The sequence below is a fragment of the Perca fluviatilis genome, chromosome 2, assembly GCF_010015445.1.
Source record: "Perca fluviatilis chromosome 2, GENO_Pfluv_1.0, whole genome shotgun sequence".
Taxonomy (NCBI): domain Eukaryota; kingdom Metazoa; phylum Chordata; class Actinopteri; order Perciformes; family Percidae; genus Perca; species Perca fluviatilis.
This window is the reverse complement of record NC_053113.1, coordinates 44,174,906-44,189,956: the sequence shown is the minus strand read 5'-3', so window position 1 is coordinate 44,189,956 and position 15,051 is coordinate 44,174,906. Positions and strand designations below refer to the sequence as shown.

The 15,051-nt window shown below is 43.2% G+C and overlaps 1 protein-coding gene across 7 annotated transcripts in view; it reads right to left on the bottom strand.

Moving 5' to 3' along the window:
• The window catches only part of nf1a (neurofibromin 1a), a 393,989-nt gene that overhangs the window by 30,601 nt on the left and 348,337 nt on the right, over positions 1-15,051 (bottom strand). For all 7 annotated transcript variants that reach the window (XM_039824923.1, XM_039824958.1, XM_039824930.1 and 4 more), the window contains 6 exons: positions 2,746-2,872; positions 2,237-2,368; positions 1,168-1,303; positions 912-1,072; positions 664-786; positions 467-585 (listed from right to left, as the gene is read on the bottom strand). In XM_039824923.1, the coding sequence (XP_039680857.1) occupies positions 467-585; positions 664-786; positions 912-1,072; positions 1,168-1,303; positions 2,237-2,368; positions 2,746-2,872 (798 nt within the window). The remainder of the gene's footprint in view (positions 1-466; positions 586-663; positions 787-911; positions 1,073-1,167; positions 1,304-2,236; positions 2,369-2,745; positions 2,873-15,051) is intronic.

Below are 15,051 nucleotides of genomic sequence, written 5' to 3'. Positions count from 1 at the left end.
ATATTGGGCCAATGACCATGCACTGATTATACATTGTTTTTAAATGTACTGAGTGGCATTTTTTCTAACTTTTCCTGTTCACAGTCCATGATGGGAGTGCCACTTTGTAAATGAATGACGTCATACAAGAGCTGGACCTGATTGGTCCTGGTTAGTCAACCAAACTATTTAAGGCTATGGTTGAGGTGAATGTGTGAATTTACCTGATGAAGGTCTGAGACCGAAACGTTGTATTTTTCTAAATAAATTATTGCTTGTGTAATGGTCAGTGTGCGGGATTTTCTCTAAACTTTTTGATCTGCTACTTTTGATCATATCCTACGCACCTGCCCGACAAAAGAGGTGTGCAAAAAAGCTTTCTTACGTTGCAGTGACTAGGAAACAAAATGTACCAGCATTTGATTAATATTCGTCATGTTTCACTGGCTTTACATCTTTGTAAAGAGCATGTGGTGTGTTTTCTCACCAGCACAGTGAGCAGCAGAGCCTGGATCTTTGGGTCTGTCAGCACCTCCTCATCAAGCAAAACGTTGGACTCTGATACAGACACCTTGCGAAGGTGAGAGTTTCCAATTCTTTGTGTCTCTGTAATTATAACATGGAGGATTTAGAAACAAACTATCATATCAGACGCAGAAGGAAATGCCAGAATTGCGCACTCACCTATCTCATAGTCATTCTCTGCTACACGCCTCATCTTGGGAGGGGTGGTCATACCCGACTCAATCTCTGGTCTCTTTGGTGCTTTAGAGTCCGATATGAGATGATCAAAGCTCTTCCTGGTGCCTTGCAAACAAACAAACACAATAGATACATTTACTTTTAAATTTTAACAAATTGATTTTATTTTTGCATGCCCCCTCTTAGGAAAGATCAACATGTACTGCACATATCAGAGCCATTAGTCATACCCAAGAGCTTCTTGGTGTTGGCCTGTGAGGGCTGACCCATGTCTAGGCTCATGGACTTGCGAGTTCGTGGGCTGATCTGGCCCACTGTGGGGTAGTGATGGGCTGAAAGGTAGCGCTCTGAAACCTGAGGTGACGCCCACGGCTGAGTCTCTCGCAGAGTTCTGAGGTGAACAGATCAAAGGTCAAGTAACAGAAGAAAACTTGATTGAACTCATTTAAAATCTAAATGAAAACCGAACTCTGTTCATCAGCTCACCTGCAGCTGGGATCAGTGATGTGACTGGAATATGTGTCCATGGGTACAGGGTCCATGGAGAGGTCAGAAATCAGGAGTGACTTCCTGTGTTTGAGGCTGCAGCGACTTCGGACCTCCTCAGATACAGTGAGCAGTGCTACACAAAACAACAAAAAGGAATTATGGTAATCAACGATGGCAAGGTAGACCCGAAGCAAACAAAGCACCATAATCAAGAACATAGATTTGCTCAAAGTTCAACTTTTTCATTTTTTTCTGTAACATAATATGATATTAGGGCTGTCAAAATGAACGAGAAGATTCCTTTTAATGCCACAAATTTCTTTGACGCAGGATTAACGCACGTGTGTTCTGGGTTGTCGTTTGGTAGTTAAGGAAATCAGGAAGCGATGCAGCAGTAACAGTGTTGCCAACTTGGCACTTTCTCGCTACATTTGGCGACTAATAAATATATAAAAATATATTATTGTTATAATTCATTCCCATGCATGCATTCCACGGCTCCTCTGCCAACAGCACTGATGTCTCTCCCCCCCTCTCCTCTTGCACAGCAGAATGCGCAGGCAGTCAGTAGGGACGGGGGGGGGGGGGACGGGGCTGGGCGGGCGGGCCTGCCTGCGGTGGAGAAGAGACGGTGGGAAGCAAGTGGATGACTTGCAGAAACAAACTTCCTTGAGCAGAAATAAATAAAGAAAAGGGTCTTTTGAATGGCAAGTTCAGTTTCAAAGCCCTTCCAGGTGGTTCTCTTGACTGAAGATATTTGCATGTACTTTTGATGTGAATTGAGTTACCACTGGATAATGACGAGTGTCAAATACAACTTAAGCATTAAAAACTTAAAATATATTGCTTTTAAAGTACATTTAGAACAGATTTGAAAAAAGTCAGATTAATTTGCAAGTTAACTTAATCATGTTATTAATCGCGATTCAATATTTTAAGCGATTGACAGCCCTAATATTGATATTAAATATGATATGAATATCTCACATGGGCAAGTGCAGTGTAGTGTAGTGCTGAAAAGTATAAATGAGGATGTATATGCAATTATTCCAGATGCGCTACATACCAGCCAGATACGCCACACTCTGGGTGTTGACCTCAAACTTGTCACATTTCAGATGCTTGCTGATAAGAGCCAACAGTGTGTGCAGGATTCTTACGGTCCTTGCTACTGTAGTGGGTGATGGGTGTCTGTAGCCTAGAGACATAAGTTAGAGACATAAAGACAGACAGTCAGGGTCCAAATGTCTTTGGCACATACTTGCGCATTAAAACAATCAGAAAGTCCACCCAGACAGAACAATTGTTGAGTCTGACTTCCTTCCTGAAACACTGCAGTGAACTAAAAGTGCTTAGCACTTGCAATATGCATACTTAAAATATGAATTGCTAAATCACGCTGACAGAAGATTCATCTGCTTTTTTTTTACTGTTGATCGTAATATTCTTCTATATATGTGATTAATATGAACATACAACAGATATAAAACATGTATACCCAATTATTACAGACCAAACTGTTTCAGTCTTTGTTGACTGCCTGTGAATGCTCATCTCTATCAGCTAAAGCTTTACCTTTGAGTAGGTGGCCCACCAGTGCAAAGTTGAAGTTAGCACTAAAGTTGAGGCCAACAAAGTGATCCATCTGCTTACAGTGCCATTCTAAAGGACGCCTGATCTCCATGAACACTTCTTCTGGACTCTGGAAGAGCACATTAGGAGAAGAAGAGAGGAATGAGGAAGCTGTATTGGGTCATGTCGTCATTTTAACCCTCATGCCCTCCTTAAAAAAACTTACTCTCGACACCTTCGAGGCAAAAATGTCCACGCACACAAAAACTGTTATTAAATCATCATATATCAATATTTTTACACAAAAAACGATTTTTTTTCCATATAATGAATAATATCTAGATTTGGCTTTGGTGGGGATTAGAGGCTTGGATATGTCAAAGATAAGCAACTAAATTTATTTGATTGCATTAGTATTTTTTACATAGTTCCAAATACTCCCTTTCGACACCTTCGAGGCAAAAATGTACATGTCCAAAAAACTGTTATTAAATCATCATATATCAATATTTATTTCTACTTTTTTTTCATAAATCACTTAAACAACTTCTAAATTGCTCAAAACTACCAAACATTTAATCATTTTCTGGATTTTAACCCTTTAAATGCCAGTTTTAAATCTTTGAAGTAACAATTATTTATGAAAAACCCAACAAAACATTAATTATTTTCCATAAAATAAATCATAGGGGAATGGGGCTTTGGTGGGGATTAGAGGCTTGGATATGTCAAAGATAAGCAACAAAACTTATTTGATTGCATTAGTATTTTTTATGTAGTTCCAGATACTCCCTTTGGACACCTTCGAGGCAAAAATGGCCCCATTGACTTCCATTATAACCACATGTTTTGATCTCACTGCCTTTACAGTATAAAACCATGCATTCTGTAATGTCAGCATTTCATTTGGAAGAAAACTTGTCATATTTGACATTTTTACAGTATTTCACCAGATTCAACCATTTTGCCCATGTAGGCCGATGCATGAAATTATAGTTATATTATGGAGCTCTGTGTGTGTGTGTGTGTGTGTGTGTGTGTGTGTGTGTGTGTGTGTGTGTGTGACGTCTGTATTTGGCTTTGCCTCTGCCCAGCTATCCCGTTTTGTCCTACCTTTCCTGTGTATTGCTCTATTCGTTCCCCAGTTTGTCAATGATGGACATGCCAATCGGTTGTCTAATCTCCCCCCCCACCATCCCTAGTCACTACACTTTGCACTAACCTTCATCCTGAACTATACATCTGCCCATAGCACACTTTATATTTTTGCATTCTGCACTCAACCTATTCAGCCTCCTTTTTCTTATGGTAAACAGCTATTTTGTATTTGTTTCTGTATTTATTGTTTAGTTCTTTCTTTTTTAACTATCTTTTTATTGAGAACAAGGTACAGAAAGACAGTTATATAGAAGGAAAATACTTTTGGATTTTTCACAGAATACATAAACAAATACATGGGGGATTTCCAGTGCAACAATATCCTTCGGGAGGCAAGTAAAGTTGTAAATGCTATAATTTCCTTATGCTTATTGATAATATGTTGGTCAGCTGGCACTATACCGAAGATGGAAGAGTAGGCATTAGGTGGCAAAATTAAGGATAGTGCCCGTGAAAGTTTTCTGAAGACCTCTGACCAGTAATCCGAGAGGGAAGAACATGACCAGAACATGTGTGTTAATGTTGCTGGGGCAACATGACATCTGCTACAATTCTCATCCGCCTCAAATTCTGGCCAGCCTAGACTTGGAGAGGTGGGTACGGTGTAAGACTTTAAACTGAATTACACCTAGCCTAGCACATGAAGTAGTACCATTAACTCTCTTCAAAGCATCAGTCCAAGCTCCTCCTCCCATTTCCCTTTAATTTTATTGAGAGAGGTGTCTCCGAGAGATGATATGATGGAATAAATTCTCGCAATGAGGCCTTTTAAATTGAATGGAATTTGGAAGATGTCATCCATAGCAGTAGGTTGAGGTGCACTGGGGAAGTTTGAATCTAGATTTTGCATAAAGTGTTGAATCTGGAAATATCGGAAACGACTTGAGCCGGGGAGGTTGAATTTTTGAGAGAGATGACTAAAGGTAGAGAATACACCTTCGCTGTAGAGATCCTTAAATTCCATTCCACAGGGCAAAGGTGTTGTCTAATCTAGGCGGGACAAAGAGATGATTATCACAGATAGGAGCCAGATGAGAGAAATCTCTTAAACTGAAGTGGTTTTGAAACCAGATTTAGCCAGGTGGAATGGCAGGTCCTTTTGTGGAATTGCAAGAGCTAGGTTGTTCACTGGGAAGCACTCGATTTTCATAAGGTTAGTCTTATATCCCGAAAAGATACCAACTCTATGCAACACCTGGACTATGTGGGAAACACACCGCACCGGATCAGACACATACAACAGTAAGTCGTCGGCATATAGAGCCACCTTGTGTTCCCTCCCCCATCTAGAAATTCCAATTATGTCCAAGGATGATTTTAGCATGAATGCAATAGAGAATGCAAATAAAAGTGGACTTAGTGGGCACCCCTGACGTGTCCCTCTTGATAATGAAAAAATTTAGATCGCTTCCCATTCGTGACCACTGATGCCTTTGGTGAGGCATATAGAAGTTTAATCCAGGCAATAAAAGTTGGTCCAAAACCAAAGGCCTGCAGACATTCAAATAAGTATGCCCACTCCACTCTGTCAAAAGCCTTCTCTGCATCCAGGGAGATAACCACTTCTGGTACCCCCCCAGATGCCGGAGAATATATGACATTAAGAAGGCTCCGGATGTTAGAGGAGGTGACGACCAGACGTGAAACCTGTTTGATCGGGGGAGATGACCTCATCTGTAACTGATTCTAGACGCCGGCAAGTGCCTTAGCTAAAATTTTAATGTCACTATTCAACAACGAAATGGGCCAATATGATCCACATTGTGTTCTGTCCTTCCCAGGCTTCGGTATAAGTGTTATGGATGCTCCAGTAAGCATCAGTGGCAGGGCCCCAGTACCCAGCGAATCATTTCTAGAATAAGTGGTGCTAATTTGGTTGAAATTATTTTATAAAATTCAATTGGATATCCATCGGGACCCGGGGCCTTGCCACTTTGCATTGCCGAAATCGCATTTAAAATTTCTGTTAGTCGAAAGTGTAGTTCTAGTTCTGCTTTATGGGCGGGACTGATAACAGGGGCGTTTAAATTCGTAAAAAAGTTTTGCATATCGATATCATCACTAGGTGCTTCCGAGGTATAGAGTTTTGAATAAAATGCCTTAAAAGTAGTGTTGATTTGAATGGATGTCCGGTGACGGTAGAACAGTATGGCGGCTTGAAAACGGTGCTCCTTTAACAACACAATAAACTCCGCCAAAACTCGACAATTAAACGCAGAGAGACATAGGGCTGCTGACAATGAGCGGAGGGATAACTAAAGCAAAGAACAAAAAAAATCCCGGATGGACAAGGTAAAGAAATAAATCGTGATGAAAAGGGAAAAGACCAGCTAACAGAAGCTAACACTATGGCTACATCGCAAGCGAGCTTAGATAGTGCAAGCCATGCAAGCTGAAAATGGACTTGAAAACGTTCAAAGAGGACATCGCTACCCAAATGAAATGAGCTGACTGAATTCAAAGAGGACATAAACCAGAAGCTGGCAAAAATAATCCCTGACGTAGGAGAGCAAAATGATAAGATAGACGCCGTATTGACTCGCACTGAGGAAGTCGAGCTGTGGAGCATTGACGCAAACAGTACTCTGCAGGACATAATAAAAGAACAGAAAATAATGGATAAACTAGATAATCTAGAATCGAGATCCAGACGAAACAACCTGCGAGTATACGGCATCCCAGAAGATGCAGAGTTGAAAAGCGACTCGGTCGCGACTTTTATGACCAAATGGTTGCAAGATGAACTTTCAATGGAAACAGACCTCCAGATTCAACGCGCCCATAGAGCCCCGACATCGAAGCCCAAGACAGGACAACCACCAAGGTCGATTATCTCAACTTTCTGCAGTTTGATATAAAAGAGAAGGTGTTGAAAAGGGCGTGGGAAAAGAAAACAATCAAACTATTAAATTCAATCAAATTATTTTGACCACGACTACACTATGAGGATGCTGAAACAACGCAAAGCATACGGGAATGTTAAGAAGATTTTAAAGAGGGAAGGCATTCGCTTCCAGACACCCCTCAGTAAGATCCGCATCCACTGGGCTATTGGAATGAAGACATATAGCAGCGCGGAGGAGGCGACCAGCGATTTGCGGAGAAGAGGGTATGAAGTAGAGGACACCACCGATACAGGAGACACCCCAGCCCACATGGTGGGACCCAGTCGACTGGGAGAGATCAATCCTTGCTGACAGCCAGACGGGCGAAAGGACGGCTGCAAGAATTCCAACACAAGGATTACAACGCATGATGATCACTTGCTCAGACCAGTATAAACGAGATGAACAGATATTATAAATGTAATACGAGTAAAAAAGAAAAATGTTAGGATTAAGTATGACTTGACCTGAAGGGATACAGATAACTGACGTGTTGGTTTAAAGGAAACCGAAACACAGCAACTTATAACATAGACCTAGTATGGACAGATCAACCCCTTATTGGTTACATCTTACTACTAGCTGGGGTCCCTTCTTCAGTGGAAGGCATTCCCCCCTAAAACAAAAGGAGTGTCAGCATATAAAGGTTGTTGACCTCGGAGGTCACCTCTTCTGTCTATAGTTAAGTTAGGATGTTTTTTGTTGTTTAAAGCATGGTTAAGTGCCTACGGTTATTGCACCGTTATCCTGAGTGGGAGACATTACAAAATGGACAGATCAAAAACAGTCTATGAATTCTTATTAAACTTATGTTACTAAATTGGGAAACCCAGTCAAAAGAGCGAAAATTATAACCAAAATAAAAAAGGAAAAAACTCAGATTAACTTTCTGCAAGAAACTCATCTCTCACAAGGAGAACATGAGAAGTTGAAAAGATTTGGATTTAAAAACACCTTTTATAGCTCCCATACTACTACCTGTAAAAGAGGAGTAGCAATACTAATTTCTAATGCGATCAAATTCAAATGTCAAAAAGAAATAAAAGATAAAGAGGGACGATATATTATTGTAAAAGGGACAACTGACCAATTACCATTAACATTGGTCAGAATCAGAATGGGTTTTATTGCCAAGTACGTTTTTTGACACATACAAGGAATTTGTTTTGGTGTTGTTGGTGCACATCACACATTCTCTAAATGTAATATTAAACAATATAAGTATAGGTATAAACAATATAAGTATATGTACACAGTATGTATTAAATTAAAAATAAAGATAGAAATAAAATAAATAAATAAAGAGCAAAGAGCATTACAGCAGAGAGAACAGTGGCATGAAGAGCCAGGTGGAGAGTCAGGGTGGTTTCCGGGCCTTGTTAATAAGGCTAGTGGCGGAGGGGAAAAAGCTGTTCATGTGGCGTGAGGTTTTGGTCCTGATGGACCTCAGCCTCCTGCCAGAGGGGAGTGGCTCAAAGAGTTTGTGTCCGGGGTGGGAGGGGTCAGCCACAATCTTTCCAGCACGCTTCAGAGTCCTGGTGGTGTAAAGGTCCTGGAGCGGTGGGAGATTGCAGCCAATCACCTTCTCAGCTGACCGAATGATACGCTGCAGTCTGCCCTTGTCCTTGGCAGTGGCAGCAGCGTACCAGATGGTGATGGAGGATGTGAGGATGGACTCAATGATGGCTGTGTAGAGGCACCATCATTGTCTTTGGCAGGTTGAATTTCTTCAGCGTCGCGAGGAAGTACATCCTCTGTTGTGCTTTTCTGACGAGGGAGCTGATGTTCAGCTCCCATTTAAGGTCATGGGAGATTGTAGTTCCAGGGAAGCGGAAAGACTCCACAGTGTCAATTGTGGAGCCACAGAGGGTGATGGGAGCTGGTGGGGCTGGGTTCTTCCTGAAGTCCACAACCATCTTCACTGTCTTTAGAGCGTTGAGATCTAAATTGTTTTGGTTGCACCACTTCACCAGGTGGTCAGCCTCCAACCTTAAGCGGACTCGTCTCCATCAGAGATGAGTCCGATGAGGGAGGTGTCGATCCCCGAACTTCTGAAGCTTGACGGACTGATGACTGGAGGTGCAGTTGTTGGTGTAGAGGGAGAAGAGCAGAGGCGAAAGAACACAGCCCTGAGGGGATCCAGTGCTGATGGTCTGTGAGTTGGAGACGTGTTTCCCCAGCTTGACATGCTGCTTCCTGTCAGACAGAAAGTCAGTGATCCACCTGCAGGTGGAGTCAGGCACACCAAGCTGGGAGAGCTTCTCCTGGAGCAGAGCCGGGATGATGGTGTTGAAGGCAGAGCTGAAGTCCAAAACAGGATCCCTGAAGTTTCCTGCAGAGTCCAGGTGCCGGAGGATGTAGTGGAGGGCCGCAGGTACTGCATCATCTACAGACCTATTGGCTCTGTAGGCAAACTGCAGGGGGTCCAGGAGGGTGTCGGTTATGGCTTTGAGGTGTGAAAGCACAGCGCAGCTCAAAGGACTTCATAACCACAGAGGTCAGGGCGACGGGTCTGAAGTCATTAAGTCCTGTGGTCCTTGGCTTCTTGGGGGACAGGGATGATGGTGCGAGGTCTTGAAGCAGGCTGGCACGTGACATGTCTCCAGTGAAGTGTTGAAAATGTCTGTGAACACTGGAGACAGCTGGTCAGCGCAGTGCTTCAAGCTTGATGGGGAGACAGCATCTGGTCCAGCAGCTTTCCCTGGGATTCTGTCTCCTAAAGAGTCCGTTGACGTCCCTCCGTGGATGGAGAGAGTCGTCACTGAGGTGGGTAGGGGGTGGAGGTGGAGACCTTTAAGGAGGGCATTGGTGGGGGCCCAGGGCCCTGCTGAGGTGGGGGAGGTGGAGGTGATGCACAGTGGCTGTAGCTGTAGGGAGGTGTCGGTGGTGGGGGGATGGTGTCAGGACTGACCTTTTGTCTTTCAAATCGACAGTAGAACTCCGTTCAGGTCGTTGGCTAGGTGTCGGTCATCGAAGGAGTGGGGGGTTTTAGGCTTGTAGTTGGTGATCTGCCTAAGTCCTTTCCAGACAGTTGCATAGTCATTAGCTGAGAACTGGTTTTGGAGTTTCTCAGAGTACCGTCGTTTAGCCTCCTTCACCGCCTTGCTAAACTTGTACTTTGACTCTTTAAATCTGTCTTTGTCCCCACTCCTGAACAAGTCTTCCTTAGCCAGCCTTAACCTTCTGAGTTTGGCTTTGAACCAGGGTTTGTCATTGTTGTAACTCACCCTGGTGCTTGATGGAACACAGCAGTCCTCACAGAAGCTGATGTATGACGTCACAGCCTCTGTGTACTCATCCAGACTGTTGGTAGCAGTCCTGAACACATCCCAGTCAGTAGAATCCAAACACGACTGGAGATCCTCCACAGCCTCACTGGTCCACTTCCTTGATGTCCTCACAACAGGTTTGCAGAGCTTTAGTTTCTGCCTGTAGGTGGGGATCAGGTGGACCATGACGTGGTCAGAGTGTCCCAGTGCAGCACGGGGGACGGTGTGATAAGCATCCCTGACTGTGGTGTAACAGTGATCCAGAATGTTCTCCTCTCTGGTCGGGCATTTAATATGCTGTCTATATTTAGGGAGTTCGTGAGTGAGGTTCCCTTTATTAAAGTCACCAAGAACAATAACTAGGGACTCCGGGTTGGTCCGCTCCACGCACAGAATCTGGTCGGCAAGCATGCGCTGCGCGTCCTGCACGTTGGCCTGCGGTGAGATGTAAACACCGACCAGAATGAATGACGCGAACTCACGGGGTGAATAAAAAGGCTTACAGTTTATGATGAAATATTCCAGGTCAGGAGAACAATGCTGCTGGATCACTGTCACGTCGTTGCACCAGCCGCTGTTGATGTAGAAACAGATTCCTCCACCTTTAGTTTTGCCGGAGAGGTCCGTGTCTCTGTCCGCTCTGTAGAGTTGCAAGCCTGCCAGCTGCAGCACAGAGTCCGGTATTAATCCACAGAGCCATGTCTCCGTGAAGCACAAAACAGCAGATGAGAAAAAGTCCCTGTTTCTGACCAACAGCAGTTGTAGTTCCTCCAGTTTGTTGGGCAGTGAGCGCACGTTAGAGAGGAATATTCCCGGTAATGGTGTGCGTAATCCTTGCTGGCGGAGACGCACAAGCACACCGGCCCGTTTCCCTCTCCTCCGGCGTTTCGCTGCATGAGCAAAGGTGAGCGCACCTTTGACCAGAATGTCCAAAATTTCCAGTGAAGGGAGAAGAAAAGTGGGAAATAAGTCCGATGGTGTTGTTCCCCTGAAGTTCACGAGCTCTTCACTGGTGAATGAGATACGGGTACCATCGCAAGAAACAAAGTTAAAACACAAAACAAAACTAAACAGAGTGCACCAACACACCGTGTCACCATTCTGCGGTGCCATCTTGTTGTAAACATATATGCCCCACCCGAAAGTGACAAACATTTCTTTAAGTCACTATTTGATTTTATTGCAGTGGAAATTTAAGGTATATGTATATGTGGAGGAGACCTCAATGTGATAATGAACTATGAATTGGACACAACTAGTTATAAGAGAAATAAGAAACCTATCACAAAGTTAGTGAAAAATACATGGGAAGAAATGGGCTTTTTCGATGTATGGAGGGACCTGCATCCTACACAGAGAGACTTTAGTCATTATTCAGCAGAACATTCTGTATACTCAAGGATTGACTATTATTTTATGCAGAAGGAAGACAGGGACTACAAGAATGTCAAATTGGAGTCGCGGATGTGTCCGCTCATAGTCCAATCTACTTAAAGGTTTACTTGAGGTCCAGGCGGAAAAACACATTATGGAGATTAAACGTGGGGATTTTAAATAACAAACTTGTTGTCGCACGAATCAAAACTGAAATACAGAGATATTTGGAGGAAAACGACAACGGTGAGACGGACCCAGCAATACTATGGGATGCACTCAAAGCAGTTATACGAGGAAAATTAATTAAAGAAAAAAGAAAAAGAAACTCAATACAAGACTCTCTTAGCTGACCTAAAGCAACTGGAACAAAAACATAAAGAAAAAACAGACTTAAAGACACAACAACAAATGAAAGAGGTGAGAAACCAAATAAATAAATTACTCCAACAGGAAATGGAGATAAAGGCAAGGTATTTAAAATAAAATTATTATGAGTCAGGACCCAAAGTTGCCAAGCTATTGGCGAGAAGATTACAAAAACAACAGGCAGGAACTGCAGTCAATAAACTGCATGATCCCAAGACCAATCAAACAAAATATGAACCAAAAGACATAGAAAAAATATTTAGAGATTACTACAAAGAACTCTACTCACAAACAACAATAGATCATAGAGATACTAAAATATTTCTAGACTCCCTGGATCTGTCTTCCATAGGTAAAGTGCAAAATGAACATATAACAGTGTTGGGGACCAAGAGTTGGTTAAACAGCGTTTTGGCTCAACTTGAGTTGACTGCAAGACAAAGGATCTTGGCCTACATGTAAATTCCAAAACCAGTCTCACGAAACTCATACAAGCCGCCACTTCGCAACATGGAGAAAGTGCATTTAACACGTGTGGGACAAGGCAGACTGGTGGTGAGACAAAGAACTGCTTCACACCAGGTTGCAGTTTTCTCATTGGTCGTCGGTCCTTGAATGCACCACCCGCCACTAGGAGGCGGAGGGAGGATAAAAGCTGTTGGGCGTGTGTTTTCTTCGCTTTTCCACCGTGACTCACGTCGCAATAGGAAGCACTCTAGTCCGGACTAGTAAGCTAGAAAACCAGCATCATCTCGCTGGTCGAGTTTCGAGCTGGTACAAACTTTATATCGGCCTGATATACAAAGGGGATCCGAGGGAATACTTTGTCGAAGTATTCCTTCATCTGCAGCGGGCTTAATCAGCCTGGATTGAAGAAAAGGACTACGTCGTTCTTTTTTTTCTTGTGTGGTCGACCTGGCGCGTTCGGTCCTTTGCTCCGGACGAAACGGACCCGTTAAACCCCTGGTAAGCGGTTTAACTGACAAACAACGCATATACAGTTAGGCTTACACAGTTCTGGGCAGATAATAGAACTAGTGCGTGTTTTTGTTTTGTTACTAATGAGCAAAAGGGTTCGCTACCACTTGTTGCCATTAATGTGATCTGATTTAATCATGTACTGGTCCATATGTGATTATTAATCTGTCTGTGAATATATAACTGATCATTATATCGGTTGATTCTGGTTGTGTTAAGTAGCTGGGTATAACTGTAATCGCTACCTGCTAATTCATTCCTTCCATGGAATTTAGTTACTGTCTGCGATAGAATCGCGAAAATCAGCTGCTAGCTACTGGAGTGGTTATAGTGACGTTTCCCTCAGCAAAACCAAAAGTCCCAGTCCGTAGGACAGTGGCTGAGGGAACTAGGTCATTATCAATATCTTAAGATCAGAAGTCCCTTTTCTTTACTCTCCTTCTCTTTGGTCCTTTACTAACACCGCACCACCACACCCACACACGCACACAAGGCTAGCCGCAGCAATTACCAAGCTAACGCTGTAGCTTCACACGTGGGATCTCCCTACGTTCGTAACAGAGCTAAAACAGGGACTAGCTACCAGATCGGCTAAGCGCGTCCGTTGCTCGTAGCAACCCCCGGCTTCTTCAGCCCTCTTCAAGACGCAGCAGCACCACTACACACCTGCTTGTAACATGAATGTGTTTGGGGCAGCAGGGGGGGGCCTGGTGGGGGTTGTTTTGTTTAAAAAAAAAAACAACCCCCCTTTTTTTTTAAAAAAAAAAAAAAAAAAAACACACACACACACACACACACACACACAGACTTGTCCATGACACATGCTGCTTTGTTTTTGCTTTGTTTTTTTGGTTGTGATATTATAAAAAGGTATATGAGTTTATTATTGAAGGATTATTGTTTAGCTACTGATAATTGTGAAGTTAATAAATCTTATTATACTTAATTAGCAGTTGCTTGTGATTATTTGTGTACTTGTTGTAATAATTGCTGGTCGGTCAGGTCCGTGCTTGGATTCACCCCTTCCTTTATTTCCTTTTGAAAGGATTTACACAGAAATGAGACTGTTCCACAGTTTGATTATTGGTCCCTGACTAGCAGGGTGGTGCCCCGTTTTGATTGTTTGTCGATTTGATAAAGTTATTAATAACCATATTCATAACTTTATTAATATTGATAAAACATCTTTGATAATTTGCCAATGATCAAATCTGTACCCTACGAGAATCCTACAACAGCAAAGATAACTATAGATGAAATCCATAAAGCAATAGGGAAACTAAAAACTAATAAGGCACCCGGTAGCGACAGGTTCCCATCAGAGTGGTACAAAAAGCTTGAAAAAGAACTGTCGCCACTATTACTCAGGTCCTTTAATTGGACCATGACTGAAGAGAATACCCCACCCTCATGGAAGGATGCAATAATTTCGGTAATCCCCAAACCACTAAAGGATAAAGAGTACTGCCAAAATTATAGACCAATATCAATCCTAAATGTAGATTACAAACTATATACCACTATAATCTCAAACAGGCTCCAGTCTATAGTAAAAGATTTGATAGAAGACCAAACCGGCTTTGTCCCAGGTCGACAAACGCAAGATAATATTAGAAGAATACTACACATTATACATAGAATACAAAAACATAGAATACCAGCAGCATTGATCAGCCTAGATGCGGAAAAGGCATTCGACAGGGTCAATTGGAATTTCTTATATCTACATATACCTTGGAAAAATTTGGCTTTAATGAGAAAACAATCAAATGTACCAAATCTATCTATAACAAACCAACAGCTAGAATTAAAGTTAAAGGCTCCCTATTGTTATTATCCTCTCCGTGAACCATCACCTTATTGTGGTGGAGAGGTTTGTGTGTCTCTGTGAACCTGAGGGCTGTGTTGTCTGGAGCTTTGTGCTCCTGGTAGGGTCTCCCAAGGCAAAGTGGTCTCAGGTGAGGGGCCAGACAAAGAATGTTTCAAAAACCCTATGGAAAAACAAGGTAGAGATGGAGTGACCCTGCCCGGAGGAAGCCCGGGGCCCCCGTCTGGAGCCAGGCCCAGACAGCGGGCTCGTCGGCACAGCCCGAACAAGCTACGTGGCTCCCATCTCTCCAGCCCATTGGCCCACCACCTGTGGGAGGAACCGCTGGGGTCGGGTGCGCTGCCACATGGGTGGCAGTGAAGGTCAGGGGCCTCGACGGACCAGACCCGGGCAGCAGACGCTGGCTCTGGGGACGTGGAACGTCACCTCTCTGTGGGGGAAGGAGCCG